General features: G+C 40.8%; 1 protein-coding gene across 10 annotated transcripts in view; it reads right to left on the reverse strand.

Moving 5' to 3' along the window:
- Positions 1-370: 370 nt before the first annotated feature.
- The window catches only part of LDLRAD3 (low density lipoprotein receptor class A domain containing 3), a 121,496-nt gene continuing 97,851 nt past the window's right edge, over positions 371-24,015 (reverse strand). For 6 of the 10 annotated variants that reach the window (XM_080594065.1, XM_080594062.1, XM_080594063.1 and 3 more), the window contains 3 exons: positions 6,850-7,195; positions 5,182-5,284; positions 371-4,380 (listed from right to left, as the gene is read on the reverse strand). In XM_080594065.1, coding sequence (XP_080450191.1) covers positions 4,147-4,380; positions 5,182-5,284; positions 6,850-7,195 — 683 coding nt within the window. In that variant the 3' untranslated portion in view covers positions 371-4,146. Of the gene's footprint in view, positions 5,285-6,849; positions 7,196-24,015 lie in introns of all 10 variants that reach the window. The other 4 variants (XM_080594064.1, XM_080594060.1, XM_080594058.1 and 1 more) reach the window with 3 other exon arrangements.

The raw sequence follows: 24,015 nt of genomic DNA on the forward strand, positions 1-24,015 counted from the left end.
AATCTGTATGCAGCACCAATGCAGAGCACCAGTCTCTGCCAAGGTCTCCAGAGCTTTGCTACAGTCCAGAGAGCAACCGAACAGGGCTGCTTCAGATGCCTCCTCTTTGACAGCACAAACCGAATGGGAAGATAAAGAAATGATGCAATTTTCATTTGTATAAATATGAGACATACGTATCAGTATGTTTTTATACACATATGCACGTGTGGGTTTCCATTATCACTTCCTTTTTAAAAATAGTGTTTAAAACCCACAAGGATTTATCAAAACTTCACAACGAATGCAGAAGTTGGAGGAGACCTCAGGTAGGCGGCTGTAAAGCTAAACCAAACAAGACTTGATGAGATAGGGGACATCTGCACTTGCGAACAGTATTAAAACACCAACTTTATTTAGGAATACAGAATACATTTTCAAAGATTTCCAGTTTACAAAAGTTTAAGACAAGGTTGGGTTTCAACATACAACCTCCCTTAAAGCTCTTACATAACATCTCAATTTCAAGTTAAAAAAAACTCAAACCAGTTAAAAAAAAAAAAAAAAAGAACAAATGAAGGCCACTATCCTGTACTTGGATACATTCAAGCAGAATCCAGCATGGTATTAAAAGTCTTTCTGCAGTCACATATTTTAGTCCACGAGTGAGTTACAGCCTGGTGCTAATACAATATATTTCAGATCTAGTATGAACTGCAAGAAGAGTGCTCGTCTTACTATTTTAGTTCCAGGTATTATATGCAAAACAGCTTCCAATGAGCAACAGTTAAAAACAGTACTTGCCATTTGATCACCACTTTAAAAATACAGCATTAAATTCCTCCTTAATTTAGACATTTTTAAATATTCATTAAAAATTAAATTCAGAATCAGTATCCCTCTATCCTTTTCATCATTAATAGTTTTTCTTATCTACTAAAACCATTTGTCTTCTCTAAGATGTCTAAAAAGTAAAACGCACAAGATTAACAAGCTGCAGCATTAATTAAAATGAGAGTCATCTCTTTCCTCCACCCAACTTCTAAATCTATCACAAGGGCCCTATTAGCTGTATCAAAGTGAAGTGGTGTAAATAAAACTGATTTGACTTAAAAGGAGAAGAAGAACGAATGCAGAGTTATTTAAAAATCGCATTGCAGTCAGTGTTGTCATGTATGTCACTGCAGACAAGAGCAGAGAAAATTATTCAGAGGCTCTCTTTTAAAAACATTACTGCCAATTTTCCATTAGCACAATACCACCAGAGAGGTAAATTGCAATTTGCCTTACAAGGAACTTCAGATTACTACCAAGCAGACTCACTAATGGCCTAATTTTAAAATACACAGCACTCTGACTTCAGCAGAGGTTACAGACACTCAGAACTTCTGAAGTTTAATTTCATTTTTTTAAATAACCCAAATCTTATTTCTAACAGGCTAAACGTAATTCCTTCATTTACCTCAAGTAGTCAGTCGTTTCTTCAAATTGTTTTGTTGAAACAAATCAAATATATTAATCCCTGCTCTGAGTGGAACTGCTCATTCCAGTGGTCACTATTCAACACAGATATGGAATCACCGTTTGGCTCTGAAGGAAAACTTTAATCTGTTTTACTTGTTTAAGAATAAATCTTTGAAAAAACATTCATTTGTTTAAATATTAAGTAAAAAGGAAAGCTCCTGGAGGACTCACTTCAAACTAAAAGGTTAAGAGCAATTGCAAACAACAGCATGATTAATTCCAAGTTTACTGGCTACAGAAAAGAAATCCTACTACGTGGTATTTCATGAACATTTAGCTTCAGCCTTACAAGGCGAAGATCAAGGAACTGCAGGATTTTCAATGAAATATTTAATTTAATCAGCGTGGTTGTTGCTACCATGCTTCTCCAAAGATTCCACTGAATAATGCAGTATAGAGATGTATTAACACTACCAAAAGTGACACGTTATAAACAATTTCTGTATGATACTACAGCAATTTCCAAAGCAACCTGCTAGCAAATCTGTTCTACATACCAGAAAACTGGAGTAAGATGAAAACCTTCCTTCAAGTTTTAGCATGTCCTTTTTGGAACAAGGTACTAACTCCTGTACTCCTCCAAGGTCAATGGTCCCCAAAAGTAACAACAGAGAGGAAGACAAGACTTGGCTCTCTTTTTGGATCTCTAGGCAATGATATGTAACAACATCCAGGAATGTAGTCAACAGCCCAGCAAATCAACATTCAATCAGAAAGGCACAATCTCCTTTTATAACTTGCATTCTTAAAAACTAAAAGATTCCTGTACAAAGATAAATACACCCTTAGCTGGAAGGGAAAATGTCACACCATTTAAAATGCTTCTTCCTCTTTTTTTTTTCTTTTTTTTTTTTTTGTAAAGTCCAAATGGATTATCTTAATGCAAAAGTTACATGAATATATACAGCCTGAAAGAGTATCTTTTATATATATATATACGTATATATGTACACATATGACAGTGACTGACACAGACAGAAGCAGCAAGCTATGTCCACTCTTTTTCTACTTCTTCGCAATGCAAGGCAATGTTTTTCAGACGCCACAGGCAAACGTTTGGTTTGCACACACCCTGGTGACTTTGAACACACATGGTGAAATGCAGTCCCCCATGGAAGGCTTGCATGAGGGCTACGTGCCACATGATTTACACTGGACACAATGAGTTAGTTTCACTACTGTAGCTTTAGGGTACTTAAACAGGAAACATAGAAGTCTAACAAAACCACTGCAAACTTTTCAATAGTACGTTTTAAAGTATAAAACATTTAAAAAACTGCAACAGAAAAATGTTAAGGCCAGCTCTGAGGCTGTATTATGTAGCTCTTACAAAAGGCTGAGCAGAACCCGAAAGTAAGGCAAGGGGGGCCAGGGCCTGTACCCACCTTTGCCACAAATTCAGCTACGTACCTGAGTTTAACCTACCTGTAGAATACAGAACAACTACCTGCTATGTGACAGTAACAACTGTCTGCCTGGTGAGTTGCAAGGAGTGATTAATGAGCCAGGTCCTGTTTTGTGCAGGACAGCATAACTGCATTGCTTGAGCTCTCACCAAGAGTGGAATCTGCCCCAGTGTTACACACTGCTTTACAACGATTGCTTCTCCAGTGTGCTTCAGGATAGGTTGCTTAAGCCCATAAGAAAAGGCTGCTGTTAATTTGTTTCCAGAGCAAGCCAAGACCATAAGCACTAGAGCTCTACAGTCTCCCCACAGGGCCATCTCACTCCTGAAGGACCTCTGCTTGTAAGTCCCTCTGGTGCCTGCCTCCCATATACCATGTCAGTTGACTCCAGACATGGAAATGAAAAAAAAAAATCATAAAACCAATTCAGGTTTATGTGTGGAAACTGAGACTGAACTTGAGTCATTCCTCTACATATACCCATGCTCAAGAATTCTTGAGTCCTGAGCATCTAACCTTTGGGGGAAATAATTTATCTTAGAAAAGGAGGAAAAAAACAGAGGTTGTGGGAAAACAGTTACTGTCCTTTCCATTAAACAGAAAATCCTGTTTAATGACACTGTTTGTTACATGGAAGAGAAGTGGGAAAGGTGTCTAATACACAAGTGGAAATAATTTTTCAAGGCCAATTTCTCTCTGGACAAGAGAAAGACACTGAATTATTTTCTGTACACTAAGCACAAGCACAGCACTGCAGTGGCATTTAAATTCACAGCTTACCTTCTCTCTTTCCACTCTGAACACTTTTACCTTTGAGTTGCTTTCTCAAGGGTGATTCAACACCGTGCACTGAAACACATTTCATGGGAGAACATTCTAAGAGTTAAGACCAAAAAAAAGACAAAAAATGTTTTTCTGAAAAGACGAGAATTTGAACCAAATGAATATGAATAATGGCAAACCATAAAAAAAGCAATGAGAATATCATAAGAGAAACTTTGAAATTTTAGAGTTCTACAGGTACAAATAGAACTAAACCTATGCAATACACTACTTACATACATAGAGTATTAAACACATGTATCCATTCATGTACATAGGCACGGTCTAGATGATGCTAATAAGCCCCAAACCTTTCACTACATCACCTGCTCTGAGTTATTTCAAAGATTAACAAACTAGTCATTCTCACTGAAGCTTTCCACGATGGGTATTTGCTTCAGGATGGTTTTGGTGTTTAAGATCTAGCTGGAAAAGTTTTTTGGGTTTTTGTGTGTGTGGTATTTTGTTGTTGTTTGTTCAAAAAGAAACGCATGGAGCAATGTTGTTTTGCCATGCTTGAAAAGAAGTCTTGCGCCGGTTTGTTGAGAAGCTTCAGTGCCTCTGTGCTCAGCCTTGAAATTTGACAGATAAGCCAACCTTTGTGATTTTCCTGAGGACGTCCATGCAAATTTGGCCTTGATACTAGCATCTGGGAAAAAAAAAAAACACGCTTGTTTGCTCAGTTGGAGAGCTGTTCTGTTGCATCCTCACAAGTTTAAACTTTGAAAATTACATTCAGAGTGAGAATGTTCCAGACCAGGAAGATAAGGGTCAACTACGGCATTTTCTGCAATGTGAGCACTGCCAGCGGGCTAGGACTGGGCTTCAGACCTCCAAGGTGAAAGACTGCCTCTCTCGTGCTTCAACGACCACCAGTTGGCACTCGGCAGTAGGAAGAAATGGCTCGCACACACGACAGCAGACAGTCTGCAAACAAGAGCTCTCTGGCATAGATTTTGTGTGCAACATCTGTATACATTATACATGCACATATATACATTCATATACAGTATATATTCCAAGAAATACATCGCATCAGTTCTTCAAGGTAGCACTGTTTCTCTTGCTAATCTGAACTGGAACCTGCTTGCAAGAATATTGTGGAGAGCTGATGTGACTCTAGCTCTCTCTTTGATGAGCCCAAAATGTTGAATTAAAAAATTAACTTAACATGGATTCAAATGAAGTCATCATTCAGGCACATTCCTGCCCGAAACCTTTTAGAAACAGCAGATTAACCAATATAGACAAGAAAAAGTAAATCCCTTCCTGCCCATCCAAACTGGAGCAGTTACACTTCTCTTTCATCAACATGGTTGACCAGAGAATCACTTTGATCTGTTGTCCTCTCAAGAAGAGTTCTGTGGCCATCCATGCTGTCATGGACATCTCTTCTCCAACTGCTGTCTGTGCCCTGAGGGCTTCCGGCCATGGGGGTGTCTGTGCTCACCAAGCTTCCCGTCCGTGAGCGGTAAGGAGGAAGATCTGGCTGATTAGGGGATTCAGACTCAGAGCAATAAGGGGGTGGAGGAAGGTCAAACCAAGGTGGTCTGCTGTAAGACACACAACACAGTGAGAGTTACTGAAAACAGCAGTATCGAGTATGTAAGAGTTGTTCAGTTAAGAATAAAACAAGCAGTATTTCTTGGCATTTCCCTGATGACTCCTATCAGGTGATCTCAAACAGACCTATATGCCTTACATCATTTGTGTCATTCCAAAACCTCCACAGCACCATCAGGTACCAAGGCTTCTGGTCAAGATGCAACATAGCTAGTGACTTCCTGCTTAACACGCTACACCTGGATTTTCATTCACGTGTTTACAAACAAGTCTTGGCTCACCCTCAAAGAGGGCTGCAAGAGGTGAGATTTTTCCTCTTTTACATTTACACAATCTGAGAAAGCACTCTAAGAGAAAGTAAGTAAATTAAGCACTGGACTTATACCTATGGATATAGATATGAACACAAGAAAGCTCTGAAGAAACCTCTGTTAAGTGACAGAGACTAATGGCTTACAGTCTACAAATAAACAATGAACTGCATTCTACACAAGACGAATAATTTTTGCCATCATGATATCACATGAAGAGCAACTGCTAAGTAGGCATAGACAAAATGAGCACTGGATTCAGTAAAATTGTTTTTTGGTTCTGATAGTAAACAAGTAAAGGGACTGAAGGGCTTAGCAGACTGATATGAGGTCTTGGGAACAATTAGCTCTGAAATTGCTGATGGTTTGTATCAGCCCAGGTGTGAAGCAATTACAATCTGGACTGCTGCTCATTTAGTTGTCCTTACTAATGAAAAGATATCACTGTTATGAATGTCAATATTAAGACAAGGAAGCTGCTGCCAAATGCAGCAGAGAAAAAGGAACATAAATTATTATCATTCCCAGATCCCAGAGTTTGCACTAAAGAATGCCGACAGAGTGCAAGTGAACGATCTGGATCATCCATACCATGCCCTTTTTATGCACCAAGGACATCAGTTCAGCAGTTTTCTTTGGAAACGATTTACAGATAGGGTTAAAACAAAGGTTAATGACCTACAAATAAAACCAGTATCACCACTACAAAAAGTAACACACCCACAAAACTTCAAAGCACTTACAGCTACTTAAAATAAGAATAGAGCTTTCTATTTGAGAGTACTTCTGTGGGTGAAAAGGGAAGTGGTACAGAGCAGAGGGACAACACAGTTTCTTGATGCCAAATGCAGATCTCAACTTCATATACTTATCACTTATCTCCAGCATCATTTTTTTTTTCCTTTTTAATAATATGTCCTACAGCCTAGCTGGCTTTTGGCAAAAATCCAAATTCAGTTTTCATATTTTGATTCCAGACCAGCACAGGATGTTTCTGTGAGAGAAGCGATACATTTTTTTTTGCATTTTCCTGCAGTGCTCAACTGCATGTGCAGAGAGAGCATGACCTAAGTCTGCCTTATATGCCTGTAATACTAATAAGAGCAAGGGGACCTGACGGAATAGCAACACAGTACCTCCATCAAAAGGAATAATAAGGTTAAACAAGAAGCAGAAGTACACATTCACAGAGCTGCAACCAGCAGTGTGAAACTGGTGAGAGCAGAATCAGCTCCCGTACATACCTTTGGTCTAGCACAGCCTCTGAATAGGATGGTGGAGAGTCCAGATCCACTGGCCTGTGGTAGGCCTGGTTGGACATGTACTGGATCCCATTGTTGACGTTGTAAGTGACGCTGCAGTGGTGCGGGTGATCGAGGACCACCAGCCGGGACAGCAGGACGGGGTGCTGCAGTCGGTGCACCGGCAGGGTCATGAGATTGTTGCGTTTTCGCTGGTGATGCAGGACTAAGGCAAGAAAGGCCACCACGAGTACAAAAATGACGGAGCTGCCAATGATAGCGTACGTAATACTAGGGTAGTAGAGGAGTTGATTTTCTGAGGTCACGTAATCTTGTCCGCTGCCTGCCTCTGCAAGACAAAAGGAGAAGGAAGCCTGAGATAAGTTTCACTATAAAATTGTGTTCTTCAGCCTACACTGCGCTTTCCATTAGCATGCTGTATGACGAAGCAAGTTTTCCTTTTTTTTTTTCCTGGATGGAAAGAAAATCAGCATATTAAAACCACACGCATGCAATTCAGAGATTGGATGACCATCACTTGATCCGTCCTCACTCGCATTAAGTGCCTGCAGACAAATTAACAGGGAGAGAGAAACGGAAGAACAGGAAAATACACACCTGTATGAAACACGCACCATCTTGAGAATATCTCCCACAGCCCTACCTATCAATCATAACTATTCTTCCACAGGTTAGAACATCCACTTCTGAGACACAAGCACACTACCTTAGCTCTCTATACCTTGCAAAGCTTACTAGAATCAGAGATCTTTAGTTTTAGTGATAACGTGCAGTGCAGTTGAAGCTTACATGGAGTTTATCAAAAAATTTAGGAACTACACCCTCTGCCCCGGAGATCTAGCAGTACAAAACAAATACTAGAGAAAATACAACTAGGTGCTCAGGTAAGTGTGCTTATTTGGATGTTTGCGATCAGCAGACCTCCTGCTGGAAGAAATGCAACAGAAGAAACGGTGTTGGAACTGCAGACAAAAACAGTGATGTCAGCCTGGTAAGATGTGATACCAATAAAAGGTGTGAAAGCTTAAAATCAAAGCGTGCAGTCTAGGAAATGAATGGTAAAAACAAACAAATTAAAAAGATGGGTTAGGGTATAACAAAATGAGGAAAAGTCAAACATGATCAGGGCTGAGGCCGTGACAGATCACGCAAGTGAGCTTCAATTTGACATGGAAATGGTCCGCAGAAAGGCTGGAAAAGGTGAGTGAGTGCCAGGGAGCAGAAGCGTGGCCACAAACAGCAGCGGTAGAAGGAAGATTGATGATGAGAGGAGATACTAAGACCAGACCAGAAGAGGTACTTCACACACCACACAGTCAATGCTTTACGTGCAGGAAGCACTGCGGAATCAGCAAAGTTACCAAGTATTATAAAAAGTTAAAATAGGGTCTGTTCAGAGTCACGACACAGGAGAAGGAATTTCTACCCAGGCTCTGGGCCCAGAGAAATAAAAGGTAATGGACTGACTGTGGACAACATCCGCACGGATCTTGAACTGCATGTAAATCTCAGGAGGAAAAAAAAAATAAGAAAGCCAACAAAATGCAAAGGAGGAAAGAGACTCAGAGAAGCAAAATGACACAGACACACTGATGCGATTGTCACACTTCAGATCAGTGCCAGATCCAGCAGCCACATTCTCCTGACTCCATTTCAGCACCCTGCTGACAAAGTCAAACAGCATTTAAGTATCACCTTCTCTTTTTGGAGGATTTCCATGTCTGTGGAGGCTGTAACTCCTTACAGTCACAAAAATAAAAATGTTATTCTGACACAAGACGTTCACCTTCCTCAATCAAGCAAAAACATGAGGCTGAATAGAAACAAAAAAGAAATCCCAACCCCTTGACCCTCCAAAATCCACACAAGAGGACTATCTATCCAAATTTCTCATTCCCTACGGCAGAAGGCTAGGACAGTAAATCTTAATATATGATTTTTCCTTTCTTTCACCTATCAACTGAAAACACTTCTTGGTCACTCACAATTGCAACTGAGCCACTTACAAAGTTCTCCAGCAACAAAATAATGAAGTATATACACAACGTACCTGGCAGAATAGAAGAGCTTTTAGTAAGAAGGGATGAGAAGGGCAAGAAAGAATTTACCAGAACTGAGAGAGCACGATTATTGGTCCAGTTACTGACTACACAGAAAACTACTGCTCTGTATAGACGTGTCTTACTGATGACGCCACGCTAACCGCAGAGCTGCTCTGCGGGCCAGCTGCAAGCCACATTTCACCACAGAATCATCCCAGTTTTCATGATATCTAGTGTCACACCATAAATTTATTTCCCCACACAACAGTGCTGGAAAGAGAGCAGAAGTCATCGTTACCGCACAACACGAGGGCTCTGCCTCACACAGCAAAGTGAACAAAGTCTGCGTGAAGAATGTACGTCGGGGCAGAAGGGAAGAAAGGAGTGTACATGCACTAGGAAATTTAATTACAGCTCATCACATACTGCTAGGGCTTCCCTGATACGCTGCCTAAATTCACCAGCTGAGTAATGAACGCTTGTCACATAAAACAGACAAGGGCCAGCGTAGGGATCAGCTTTATGAAGACACCAACAAGTTTATTTGCAAGGACTGATCCATGGATGAATACCGCTGCCTGCGATTCTTCGGCGCAAGGAAGGTAAATATATTCTGACATCCCAGTAAAATGCCACAAGACTTCCATTCAGCTTGGCTCACTAGTTACGGTGCACTGGCATAGGATTGAGAACAGGATGCCTTTGCAGACTTGATGAGACCTAATTAGTTACCATGGGATCACTCTGCAGCAACACAGCCCCTTCTCTTTATAATCACCATCTTATTAAAAGGGAAGAAAAATGTGAGCAGTGAATTATATGTCAACTTATTTTCAAAACTCTTAGGGTTATCTGTCTGTTTAGGATAGTGTCTTCTAGGTCCCGCATGAAAAGCTTCCATAGATCCAAAGAGATTTTGCCAAAAGCCAGATGTCTTAAAGAGGGATCTCATAACAGCTTTAGGACAATCTGAAGAAAAAATAAAAACCACATTTGTTTTATCTGGTTTTACTGCCCTTTTCACACAACGGTAACCTACCTATCTTACAAAGATTTGGGGTAGGTTTGCACTTAACGTACAGTTTTGGATCTCTGGAATTACTGTGGCTAATCAGTTGTTTGCCACTAATGATCTATTCCTTTTCAGGTTTTTAGATTTATGGCTCGTATTCCCACTTAACTCACCATATCTTTGAGAACAAGAGCAATCTAAGGGCACGTGTACCCAAGGGAACACAGGGCAGTGTAGATCTCTCTAAACCACAAGCACAGCCAAGACGGTGTGGCTTGGAAGAGCGCTACCTGGCAAAGCCTTTGTTTGTACTGCTGGTATTGCTTTTGGGATCTAAATTAGCATCTCCATCAGTTCAGAGAGTACCAGTTTGTGCATGTCTAACATGATGCTGCACTGAGGAGTACAGATATAGCCTCTGAAGAGGGGAAAAATCAGGCTGCATCTGTCAAGTGCTCTTTCTTGAGCCCTGGGCAGTGCCGAGTACTTTGCTAGAGATGTTATCTCCCCACGCAAATAATCCAGCTCCCTAAATAAGCAGCCTCTATACCCACAGAGTGCACCGTACCCCAGAAACAGAGCTCTGCCTAGGAAGATTCGTCTAACAACACTGAAATACCTTCTTCTTCCACCACACAAACAAGCTTATTCTTGCCTTGGAGGTGAGTTTTCTGGCTGAAAATACAAAATCCCAAAGTCTCTTAGCAAAAGACAGTCACAAGTCCAAGGGTATTCCACTTCCATTGTGGTGCAGTTTAAACCAAGACCAATTTATGTCTCAGCTTCTCCTTTCTCCCTAGCAAAATCATTAAATGCAAAACTGTAAAAGATGAAAGTAACGTTACCTGAGCCTGTCATCAGTGCTTGACTTGCAGTCCTAGAGAAAACACTTGCCATGCAAAGAAAAGAAATTAACTTCTCTTAACGGTCTCCTTCCAAAATAATGTTCCAGAAAGACAACTAATCTATATGGCACCTAGAAGTAGCAGAACTATGAGACAGTTTTGACTACAAGAAACATTTAGAGCATGCTTTTTCTTCTATTACCTGATCCTGTTGAAATGAGTAACTTATTGACGATTCAACATGTTCTCCCATGCCCTTGCAGTGCCTAAGCTCTTCCGTACCTCTAACATGCAGAATAATGCTCCCTTTCCTCTTACTGCTTTGTCTTGACAATGCCTTTGAATGTGAGGAGAAAGCTTTGCGCAAAGAGAAAACGGGGTGCAAACAGCTGCTTCCGAAGATGTCTCATCCCAGTTCGCTGCGGAGTCATGAGAGTACACAGGGGTGTGGAAGGGAATGATGGGAAGCTGAGACTGCTTTATGAAGCTGTACGCATTTTGTGTGCCTTACAGGGAGAAGGTGAGATACAACACCTGAGAAATTTTAGCTGGACATGCAGTACTACTTCAGAAAGAAAAAGCTGCAACCCTTTCGTTCTGCTCCAGTAACTTTCAGCAAATGTTTACACATCACAGAAGTCACTGAACTGAATTTCTTGGTAATTCAGTCATCTTCTCCCAGAAGCAGCAGGTATTATCCAGGCAGGTTTTAAAAGTTTTGTCTGCTCTTCTATTAAATGCAAATTCACCAAAAAAAAAAAAAAAAAAAGGTGAGCAGGCAGTCTAATTTAGCTTAAATTCATGGAGTATTTATTCTTTCATGTTTTTTTCCCTGAAGAAGATCTATGTTTTCTAATCACACCACGTATAAACAGTTTATCAATGCCACTTATGCCTATTAAACCTTATTACCTGGGAAATGCTGAATTTGCAGACTGGAGATTTTGGGAGTGTAAAAACCTTTGTGAATAATTTAGGAAAAGAGTGATAAAGGAAACATAACGGGTTGTGCTCAGAGGGCTATCTTATTGACTGTGAACAAATTTGCTGTCTCAAAGTTTTTAAAAAGATCTGAGTAACTGCATTAAGTCTGCCAGACACTGGGATGAGGGGCTATTATTTTATCTTTCGCAATTCGCTGCTCAAGCCTGGCTTTTCACAGTTCATCAGAGAAAAAGCTTTTGAAATACATAATCTGAGCCGACATCTGTAGCCTTAATGAACACAAGTCACGGTCCATCTCCGACAAAGACGCTACTGTAACAACACATTTAAATTCCAACTGGTTAAAGAGCTGATCTGCAGCTTGGAAGGTTAAAGACGACAAAAATCAAACACAGACGGGCAGAGCCTCCACCCTGTATTTACTTTTTGTACTGCAGTAGTTCCTAGGGCATCCAGCTAAGTCTCCAAACCTTAAATTTCTCATCTTTGATGACTTTATGTCCCACTAAAACAAGCCTTAAATAGATCTTGCGCACTGGACTTTCAAAATATTCTTTGTTCAAGTGATGACCTTTCTAACCTTGTTATTTATTTTTTAACTCTCCCGACTGTCCTTTTCCAAGCTACAAATACAACCTAATCCAGACAGCACAGGCCCTTGACTCCAGGCAGTTTCATACTCAGTTATCATTTGTTCTCCCTCCCCCAAACAGCTTCATACTTCCCTTAGACACCTGAGAGAAGGATTTGTTTTCAACTGCACTGAAGGAGGAGCATTCCTGTCCTGCTTTGGCTTTCTCTGTTTCAGGCACAGAGGAGAGATTTGTTAATAGAGGTGTTACACATGCTAAACAGACGGTAGCTATGGGTATTGGCCAAAATAATACAGTATGATTACACCTTATTAGGTACTTGGCAAGTGCAGAAGATTTCTAGGAAATGAGCAGATTGAAACCCCTGATTCCTTCCAGCTACAAGAGCGATGGCTTCACATCCAGACAACACTGAGCTGCACAGATGTCCTGGCCTGAAAGGGCCCCAGGCTGTTCTGTGCTTCACCCTGTGCTGACCATGGTGTTTGAGAAATGCTGGATACAGCGATAACGAGTGCATGCAAAATCTAGATGTTACTGCCCCTCTGCACTGCTGTTCCTTTCCGAGGGGACAAAAGCGATGCACAGACGGGCTGTTTTGTGATGTCTTGATCCACCACCCTGCAGACTGCCCCACAGCTCCTGGTCTGTAGACGGGCTCTCAGGACCTTCTTCCGAGACCTTCTGTACTGACAAGAACTACACATTCCACAACAGCGTAAGTATCTCAAATATTGCTCAGAAGTCTAAATAGCACTGCATGCTCCATCTTTGCCTATTCTTTCGGATGCCTGAAAAGACATTCATGACCTTGAGTACCGAAACAGAGCAGGACATCTTGATATAGAAAGCTTCTTATCCATCCATACTTTTTTTTTTTTAAGCATTATTGGTATCAGTGTAGCACCTTGAAGCTCTAGTAATGAAAGAGGATTTCCCTGCATTATGTACTGTCCCGGCTCTGAGCAAGATGATGGCCATCATCCAGCAGAGTTTAAGGCCATGCCTAAGACAGACACACAAACACATACGGACACACATACAACTAGCCAGAGAAACACAGATGAACCTCCAGACAGCATTATTCAGCAAAATCAGCAGCAGTCTCAGCACATCTCATTCAGTGTATCGGAATGAGTACGTTACCCATGCCTTCCCCCCCAGACCTAACCCCCTCATCCTGACCACGTACTAGAGGAGCAGCGCTTTCAAGTCTGTGCAGCTGCCGAAAGAGCAGCTGAGTCATCAGTCTGCAGATCAAGAGCCTCACCTCTCACATACCCTCCTTTTTATCTTCTGCAGGGTTGGATAATTATTCCATTGCACTTCACACATTGCAGTTTAAACATTAAAAGAAAAAGAAAAAAAAAAAGAAAAAACAGCAAACTGAGCAAATAAGTAGAGAACTAAGAAATACTTAGCAGTAGCCATGGCAACTAAAGTTCTAAAATTAACTTGACAGCAGTGTAAAAACCTGCAAAGCCAAAACGTGCCATTGAGCATGGAAACAAAAGGGCCAGGCTCGGCACCTGGATGGAAGCCAAGGAGGAAAAAAGTGTTACTAGAATGCAATTCAGGATCACTGACATTGATCTAAGCAGCACTTTCTGGACATATCAGTCCAAAAGGCTGGTGTAATTTGATTATTAATTCACAGTCAGAATAGAAACTGCATAAAAGCGGGGAAAGAACACAAAAGGGATGAAGGTTCTCCTACCAAAGTCCTCCTCTCTAGGTAGAGGGGTTTAGTTGCTTCTGTTGGCTTCCTTTTTCTCTTTTGAAAAGGGGATATCAAAATCGAGGAGAATGGCAAGGAGTTTGTTACTGTACGTTTCTCTTAACAACGTTTTATGACAGAAAGATGCCCCTCAGCAAGAGCCTGATGCACTGAAAGCTCAAGGGGCTTCCACTATTATTGTCCCCCTCCCAGCCACCTGGTTAAACCACTTCTAGAGAATGAAAATCTCAAACGGCACCACTACATCGAAGGCTCTTCTGAAATGCATGCTAACGGTGGCCCAAGGTAACCAAATAAAAAGTGCTTCAAAGAAAAACTGTACTCTCTTTGTATGACAAACGGGCTCTTGTCAAGACCTGTGACAACCAGTAGCATCCCAGGTACTAGCCCCAGTACAAGCACTGCATCCAAACCAGAAATAAGAGCCAATGGTCCTGTGCCACAGCCTGCTCCTCCCCCCTCATCTCCCAGGAGATGTTCCAGTCTTGCCTCGTGCAAGTCACAAGCAGCATTCCCCAGCTGCACAGAGAGTCCAGATTCTGATTATCTGGATTATCTATGTAATCCACTGTGTGCAATTAATGAGCAGTGTTGTATAGTCTTGAAAGTTAATGTTGGAAATAACGAAACAGTAAGTACTTGGTCCCACAGCTGGAACAAAATTATGTCACCTGTGTAAGAGATGTCCCCAGGACGCCCTCCCCACCAAACCTCAGCAAGGTGACATAGGTAGGAGGTCACCAAGGTTCTTGAGAGGCAATATCCATAATCACCTACACTCTAAAATATTTTAGATTAAAAATAGCATAAAAACAAGAAAAAAAATCAAGGAAAATAATGTTTCAATGGAAAAGTTAACAGAGTTGTGGAATTCAAACAGCAAGACCAAAGGGAACTCAAAGTTAGTCTCCAACATCAGGTTCGTCTTTTACTTCTTTAACTAAACAAAGATATTTAGTAGAAAATTCACTTGTCATATCTTTGGGAACACTGGCAAATTTATGCGTAAGTGCACAGTCCTGCCTTCTATAAAGGTTAATTGGTGTAACAGAAGCCTGAGGTTGGTAAGAGCCTGGACGTTGCATCAGCTCTGCTCCCTGCCAGCACAGTAGCACGCACTACCTAGATTAATTTTGAAAGGTCTTAAGCAGTTTCAAGTCAAAAGAATGAAGGAAAATAGATTTATCAAAGGCCATGGGTGAGCTTGCCTTTCCTACTCCAGTCTGACCCTGAGAGTTTGGAATCTAAGCTTCCGTGAAACGCTCAGCTAACATTCATTGCAATCGTTTTAGCATCTAGAAAGAAAAAAACAACAGAACACATCAAAACAAAAATTCAATTAATTAAGATGAAAATCAACAGATTAAACGTTTGCATTTTCATCATCTATTGACCCTGAAGCTTAGTTATACCATGTTGCAAAGCTGATACTGCTATCATGGATAATCTAAATCTACATGCCTACAAAAAAATGCGTGTTATTTCAATAAAATGCCTGGAAAAAGCTGAATGTGGGATGCTGCGCAGGAGAGGCAGATGAATTGCATTTTACAGAGTTTATACCGGAGGTTGGTAAGAAGAGAGGCACACTGTTCAGCGAGAATGTGCACATCAACTTCTTCCTAGATGCTGTATTAGTGGTATGGACAGCTGGTGTGTAAGAGGGATAATAAGGCTTGAAGAGACGTGGTGCAGGGTTTATGGAGCCTGCAGAGTCAGCTGTACTTCGCAAGGAATATTGCTAGCTTAAGTGTGATTTAGATACACTGCAAACTAAGTTTTTTAATCAGCTTTTAAATTTAGTCTAATCCTGCAAGGACTACTTTAAAGGATCTACTTTCTGAAAAACTGCTAGTATGAAGTCCATGCGCTCTGTTTCAGATATTACTATTATGAATCCTATTTTTTGCTAGAATTGTGAAGAGGAAGAAATGTTAACAGATAAGCAGTCTACGCAGCTGTCGTAGTTTTAGCTGGGACAGAGTTAATTTTCTTCGCAGTGGCTCACACGATGTTGTGTTGGATTTTTGATGAAAACAGTGGTGGTAACTCACTCACTTTTCAGTTGCTGCAGAGCAGTGCCTGCGCAGAGCCGAGACCTCTCCACCTCCTTGTGCTGCCCTGCCAGTGGGCAGGCTGGGGGTGCCCCAGGAGCTGGGAGGGCACAGAGCCAGGACAGCTGGCCCACACTGGCTGAAGGGATGTCCCACACCATGGGATGTCATGCCCAGCAATAACAGCTGGGGTAAAGGAGGAGGAAGGGGGGATGTTCAGAGTGATGGCGTTTGTCCGCCCAAGAAACCGTTCCACGTGACAATCCCTGCTTCCCTGGACGTGGCTGAACACCTGCCTGCCGATGGGCAGTGGTGAATGAATTCCTGGGATGGCTTTGCTTGTGCGTGTGGCTTTTGCTTTACCAAATAAGCTGTCATTATCTCTACCCATGAGTTCTCACGCTTTTACCTTTCCGATTCTCTCCCCCGTCCCACTTGGGGAGTGTGAGAGAGCAGCTGTGTGGTGCTGAGCTGTAAAACCATGACAACATGTCCTAACAATTTAGGAACTGTTAGCAGGATGTAACCTTGAGGAAAAATCAAAGCAGAAAGCACAGACAGACAAGACCTGCTAGGTTACCGAGACGCCATCCCAACACATTACACATCACCCACTCGTACCTACCCAACACCCCTCCACTGACTGCATCTGGGATGCAACAGCAAAAAACAGCAGCAAAACCACTCCAGCTAGAGCCCTGCAGGCCACCCTGGCTAGCTTCTGCCTGCCAGAGAGGAAAGCAAGATCTCAGCAACAGAGTGCATTTGGGCAGACGGTTCATACCAAGACAGAGCTCAGCGCTTGGTTCCGCCAGAGAAAGCACCTGTGTGAAGCTGCATGACAGGATGCTGCGCTTCGGAGCCATCCCAACTTTGCATCCCAATTGTTCTATAACCAGTGCTTCCTTACAAGCATCACTGTCTTCCAGGTGGACCTCTAAAAAGGTCTCAACAAATGTCATACTTGGTTGCAAATCAAAATCAAAATCTTTCCTTTAAGATTATAAAAAAAGAAATAATGCCTAAAAAGCAACAGCAAAGATGACAACAATTGGTTGTGACAGCAGTTATTGTATAGTATGGTTTGGCTTTCCAAGTCACAGAACAGACAGCAAAGTCTAAAAAAAAAAAGAGAAAAAAAGAAGTGAAGAAAAAAGAAAAAAATAGAATCAAAGAAAGAAAAAGAGAGAAGCAAATGAAGCAAGGTGGGGAAAAAAAAAAAAAACAGAAAAAACTGCCTTTGAAAGTGAGAGCGTACAAATGGGACATCAATGAGCATCTGGAAGGCATTAACACCAGGAAGAAGATAAACTTGTGCTTTTCATCATCTGCTAAAATCTCACTTGATCAGAAAATGTGACAGTGAAAATAGGGAGTGGGAGGGGACCATTCAAAGGCTGTGGTTGCCAGTGGCTCACTACAAACCAGAAAGCATTTCGGAGGGGCCCAAGGGGCTCTATTCTCAACCTGCTGCTGTTCGGTAAGTACCTGAATGACAAAGCGGAGAGAACACACTTACTCAGTTCACTGTTAGGCAATGCTAACAAAGCTCGACAAGATTAAAATTCAGAACGATCTGAAAATAGCTGAAATGGTCTGGGGCAGATGTAGTCAGGTGTCAGCAGAGAACACGGTGTTAATTGGCGATGAAATATGCAACCCCAACACTGCTCAGCTCTCACAGGGTGTCTCTGATGGAGGATTTAGCAAGCTCAGGACATCGCACTTCAAACAAACAAAACCAACAAAGACCAACAAGAAAACAGAGTTTGGTGGAGAACAGCGTGTCCTGAAGACGCTGTCTACTATGAAAGGTTGCAAGAATCAGGCTTGTTCAGGCTGAAGAAAACATGGGAATTAACCTTAATATTTTCAAATACAGAAGCATTTTGGTTTGGGTTTGAAATGAGAGAGAAAATCGAAACGATACCTGATTTAACAATATAAACTCAGTGCCTTCAAAAGCTGCAGGAAAGTGTTCCGAATGAAGAAAAAGAGAGATCACATCTTTATTTCATACGTCTTACTGATTAGAGCTGCTACCTTGTGTTTGAGCTGGAGTAGCTGTAATACCACCACATGCCTCCATGCCTTGTGCTCTGATTTCTGGTTACCCTGCCTGTTCTTGTGGTTTTCTCATGTGGAGTAACATCCCTTTATGTCCTTAGGAGAGTTTTCCAAAGCTTTTCTACAGAATATCAAAAATCCTACAGCTTTCAGTCAAGCCAGGTTGAAGCTGAGCCACCTACCCCAAAAGGCAAAGCCCCACAGCAACCTCCTATCAACTTCCTAAGCCGCACGGGTAGCTCGGTGTCAGAGGCAGCTTTCTAAACGGCAAGGATAGAAAATCAAGCACTAGAATAGATCGCCTCCAGAGACTCCACACCTGCATCACCAGAGACCTTTGGAACATGGCAGATACGTGTGCCAAGAATAATGGAGATAAAGATGACTTCAGTTCAGCCAACGATGGTCAAGATGCTTCTCTGGAGGTCCCCTGAGACCTTATATATATATGCTGAGACCTGAATATATATGCTAGCCTGCAGTCCAAAAAACAACAGACCCTGCCAACTAAATATCCCACAACACCCCACAAGACCCAAATTTGGGTTATTTTTCCAAGTAAGCTGACAAGCCAGCACTAGTTTCGCCAAGTCCGTCTTGAGAGAAACAGAAGAAACGTCTGAAAAAAATCTCTAACAATGACCACGGATCTCCTCTTAAATAATTTTATTTAATTTGTTGCATGATCTCATCCTACTGCCAAGTTCAGTAGAAGTTCATACTTCATTGACAAACCTATAAATTGTACAAGCCTTCCAGGCTAACCACGCATTAATAAAGGAAGAAGGAGCTCATCTCCTTTCATGTGCAAAGGAAACTTGGATATCTTTCCTTTGTAGATGAATCCAGTATAACATTTCAGACAGTAAATCAAGATATTATAGTACCTGGGACATTCTCCAGAACCTTCATTCCTCTTTGTGAAATATGCATTATAAAAATTTTGGTCTCACTTCAGCAAGTTTTCACATAAATAAATTAAGCAAAAAATATCTTTAATTACAGAATGAAGAAAATTGCTGCATTTGATGAAAGGTTGTTTATTCAGCACTGACAAACACAGCCTAATGAATGTGAGAGTGCCAGATTTGTTCTCACTGAAGATGAAGTCTTGCTTTTTGTTTCCACAGAGACTGGGGAAACATTTATCTTCCCTTTGACCCTGGCTGACTGACTGAACTAGTCATACTAAATTGTGCAATTCTAGATATGAAAAGCATCTGTGTACAACGCAAGAAAGAAAAACGTATTTTAACGTTTGTATTAAGAAGCAGGAATCATAATTATTAATAACTATGTCAAGATAATTACTGTACGCAAGGACAAATGAAGAGATTTTTGGTAGCATACTTACAGTTCACATTCTGTATGGAAAGACTGGAGGCAAATAATGATTAGTACAGCTAAGCATAGTTTAAAAGGCCCTGAATTAGCTAATGTGTCACACGAAAATGAACTTTTATTGACAGATTCTTGGTCTAATGCATAGCAGTGGTAAAGAAGGTTAATAGAAAATTGGCTTATCACAAGCAAAGGATATTAAAGTATTGTTGCACGATTCTACAAAACCCCAATGAAACCACGTTTGAACTGTAGCATCCTATTTTGGCCAGCTTATTTGAAGACAGACAGAATTAGGTTGGTGAGAGTACAGCATCAGAAACAAAGATGATGAATGGGGAAACAGCTTAAATATCAAGAGAAAAAATGTAGGATTTATTCGGTCTAGAGAAAAGATGATTAAGAGGAAACATGATTGAAGTATTTATAATAGCCATGGGTTATAAAATGAAGCTGGGTGACTCATTTTTAGACTGTTGGGCAGACCACAAATAAAGGCAACAAGGGCAAGAGGGAATAGATACAGGACAAGTTTAACAATACATTTCACAGATAGAAGGGTAAATAGGTGACATGACGTTGCCTGACTATAGTATAAACAAAAGCGGGGTGACTGTATAGAATTATGTGCTGGGGAATAACCACATCATGTGGGACAAGCTTCTTGGGAGCAGCTTTTGTAATAGCTGGGATATATAATTTCAAACTGTAAGAAACGCAAACATTTGCTACTCCTTGATAGTGCATATGCAAGTAACTATGCTATTTCTTTTATAGTACTCTTCCTTCAAGTATTTACAGAGAAATCACAAAAACATTATAGCAATGCAACAAGATAGGCAAATATGCTCCTCGCCTAAAAAGCAAGGCTCCAACTGAAAAAGTGACTTACCCGAAGCTGCAGAACTCAGCATCAGGATCAGAACCAGGAGTTCTCAGATTCTATCACACAGATCCTTCTCTCCACACATACTTCTATAGAGATTTACTTTTTCTTTACTACCACAGAAGAGGTAGTTTTATTGCTTTGCTCTAAAGCAAACCTAATTATTCTCAAGCAACTCAGTAGTGTCCTCCCCAGCACTATGTTGTATGTTATCATGTAATCTCAAGCGTCCATCGTTCAAGACAAGAGATTGAGTTAGCACGTCTACATATGAGATTAAAAACTTGACTAGACGCAAACTAGGAACGAAAATAAAAAAGAATAAAATTACATCAGATTCCAGACTAAGTGGAACATATCAAACATCTGGGAAGTATTGGGGGAAAAAACACACACACACTTGCTCCTCATGATGCCTCTCTCCTTTTCCAAACCGTTTTCCTTTAATCTTTCAGCTAATTTCTATTTCTGTAGATAAGGACCCCACCAAAAAGACCCCTGGAGGGTAAGGGCCTGACTCTGATCTCAATAACACCAAGTACAGTGAAGTCACTCTTTCCTTGTGCTCCCAAAGATCAGGCTGGTGCCTTGAACTCGCATTCACCTGCGCAACACTACAGCATTCTCTCCCGAGCTTTCTGAATACCCAAACAATAAAACGGTTCAATTTGCCTTGATTGGGCTTTTCACACAAGTTTCAAGAGCGGGAGAATTAGAACATAATGGTTACCTATGACTCTTGAAGTGACAGATGACCTTGGAGACCTCTACATGGGAAAACCAGATCCTAGAAGGCCATTTTCACACTCTGGGGTGCAACTACCCTGCCTCAGGAGTTTCACAGCCGTTTTGAAGGAATTAAAACAAAGAACAGCCTCCATAACTAAGCCAGCTAAAAGTTTAATTAAATACAATTGCTTGCTGTGCTTCCCTTCCCCAAACAGCCTCATGCATATTCATCACTGTAATTACAGGAGTAAAAAATCCTCCACAACTAATTATGCCACGCTTCTCATCTTCTGTATGCCTGGAATTTTTTACATAATTACTACTGAAATTAATTGCAAGTTAGTTAATTTTGCACTTTGTCCTTTCAAGCTTAATTGAAAATTAAAATTTCTCAAACCAAGTCATTCTTGTAAGCCTGGTGCTTTTACCTCTGATGGTGCCATACACCAGAATGTTCTTTTAATTGCTTTTAGTAACGTAGCATAGAGTACTGCAAATTTTATCTTTTAAAATAAGAGACTGTTAGCTTAATACATATTTACTATATGCTTGTTAGCTGTGCACTGTTCAAAGAATATTCAGCCTGCCCACTGCCACTCGCCATCTCATGTGATGCATTAGCACGTCATCCCCTGAGACACGAGCTACTCCATCAGTGCCATAGTTAGTTTACATCAAGCTCAAAGCTGGTTTTGTTTTTTGTATGTGGTTCAAACATTCTGCCTAATATTTCAAGGACAACTAATGATTTTGGATGTCCAGTTCAACAAGAGAATTTGAAAATATTCCTTCTCTTGGGAGGCAGGGGAAAAGGAAGAATCAAATAGGAAAGCCACATTTCAGCTTGGCCTAGAAAAATAATTGACTGAAATTTTTTGACTTCGCCTAGAAAAATAATTGCCTAGGAACACATGTTCCATGTGGCAAATTTTTACATAAACAGTTTAAGTCTTTCAAAGCTATAAGCAAATGTTTAACAGGGTCTCCTCATTTGCTGGGGTGGTCTGTTTCATTTGTACATGTGGTGGTGTACTGATTTAGGATATGCCTTTTATGAAGGACCCTGTACTCCATGAAATCTTGCTGTCTACAAAATCCATGTTGTAACAGCAGGCACAAGTCACAAGTCCTAGATGGGGACTCCAGAGGTTTCCATAACGCAACTGGTGGTCAAACAGGACCAGTAATACACTCCTGCACCACATAGCCCCGTGAGAATCAACCAATTATCAAGGTTATTTCATTTAAACCCATATCCTTGCTATCTAATAATGTCAATATTAACTTTCTGGCCAATTGAAATAATTCATCAATGAAAAACAACAAAAAAGTCAACCTATCTCTTCTTCAAATACCTTCATCAGCCTAATTCTAAAGGGTTTCTTTCTGGGTTTGATCAAATTTAAGTTTTTTCTTCTGTCAAGAAAACTTGACAATGTCTAATCAGCTAGTAGGCTTTCAAAAGGACAAGAGAAATTTGCAGACAAAGCACTTGTTCCTTACTCCTCCACAGTCTCTAGGCCATTTACCTAACTCAACTCCACGGGTAAATTTTGTCTAATAATCTTTCAAGGCTTTCAGGAACAAGAGGAGGGTGAATTGCAACAGCAGAAGTTCTCTATCAGAAAGCAAATTCATCTTAAGTTGCACAGCATAGCAACAGCTCCTTGAACAAGACATCATCATCACATCAAGGGAATAAAACAGGTTTATCAGTTCTGCGATTCTGAAAAAATCCCTTTTGCTCCAACAGGGTGAAAGATCTGTCCACAATAAAATTGTGGCAAAGATACACAGGGTGGGCCATCTTGACAGAAGGGAATCATTACTGCTGACTTCTCCCTTACTTACCAAGAGTGAAGATGCAAAGTGCTGAAGAGGAACACCTTAGATATAGCATGATGTCAATACAGGAGATATCAAGAAAAACTGATACAAGCAACCTCAGTTGTAATAAAACCAGAATGTTTCAGGATCTCGTTGCAACAAAAATCAGATCCCAGACGCTTAATCCCATTTCCTGTGTTGGAAACTGCCTCTTAGAGCATGTGACAATAGTGCTGAAGTCTTGAGCAATAAAAAATTGTATGATGGGGCACATGGTTAAAGCAGCCTTGGGCCATGACTACAGTAAGAGACAAACACATTTTCATCACTTCAGGGAGACACACACGTTGTAGTCACTGGAGTTGCTATTATAAGGAAGGTGGAACCTTAATTGCCAAAAAGAATTCCCTGTTTTAAAACTTCTCAGTGTAGAGCAAATAGTGAGTTCCCAGGGTAGATAGGGAGTAATTAAAAAGGTAATTAAGAAAAGCATTGAAAGTCAAGAGCCCAAGAATGCCAAAAAAACACTTTCAGTAAGTGTTGTAAAGAGCTATGATCAGGGATCCCTTACCAGTGCAGGAAATGAGTATGGTATTTGTTCTGTGCCTCTGTACCCTAAGAGCTGTTGAACCTGTGATCCACGTGTGTATTGTTAACCAAGAGGTTCTGAACAAACTAGACCCGGGTACAGTGCCAGAAAGCAACAATTTCTCTTCCACAAATAATATTAAATTCAATGATGAAAAACCCCTGCTTGTTTACCATGTCCAATTTTAAAAGCAATGCAAAATTTAAGTTCAGTTGAATACCTTTATGGACTGCCTGTAGTTCAATACTTCAAGTCACTTAAAATTGCAAAGCTTTGTAATCAAGTCTAACATTTTCTTAAGTAGCTTTTCCTCAATCTGCTAATGGTTAGCAATAACATTACACAGATATACACACAAAAACATAATCAATGGTTTGGTGTGAAATTCTTCCGTTTTTTATGTACTCTGCATCTTTCATCTAGTGAGACTTCAACATCTTACTCAGAACTTGGAAAACAGGTGCCAGGGACATTCCAGGC

The sequence above is a fragment of the Anser brachyrhynchus genome (genome assembly GCF_964034855.1).
Source record: "Anser brachyrhynchus genome assembly, chromosome: 5".
Lineage (NCBI taxonomy): Eukaryota > Metazoa > Chordata > Aves > Anseriformes > Anatidae > Anser > Anser brachyrhynchus.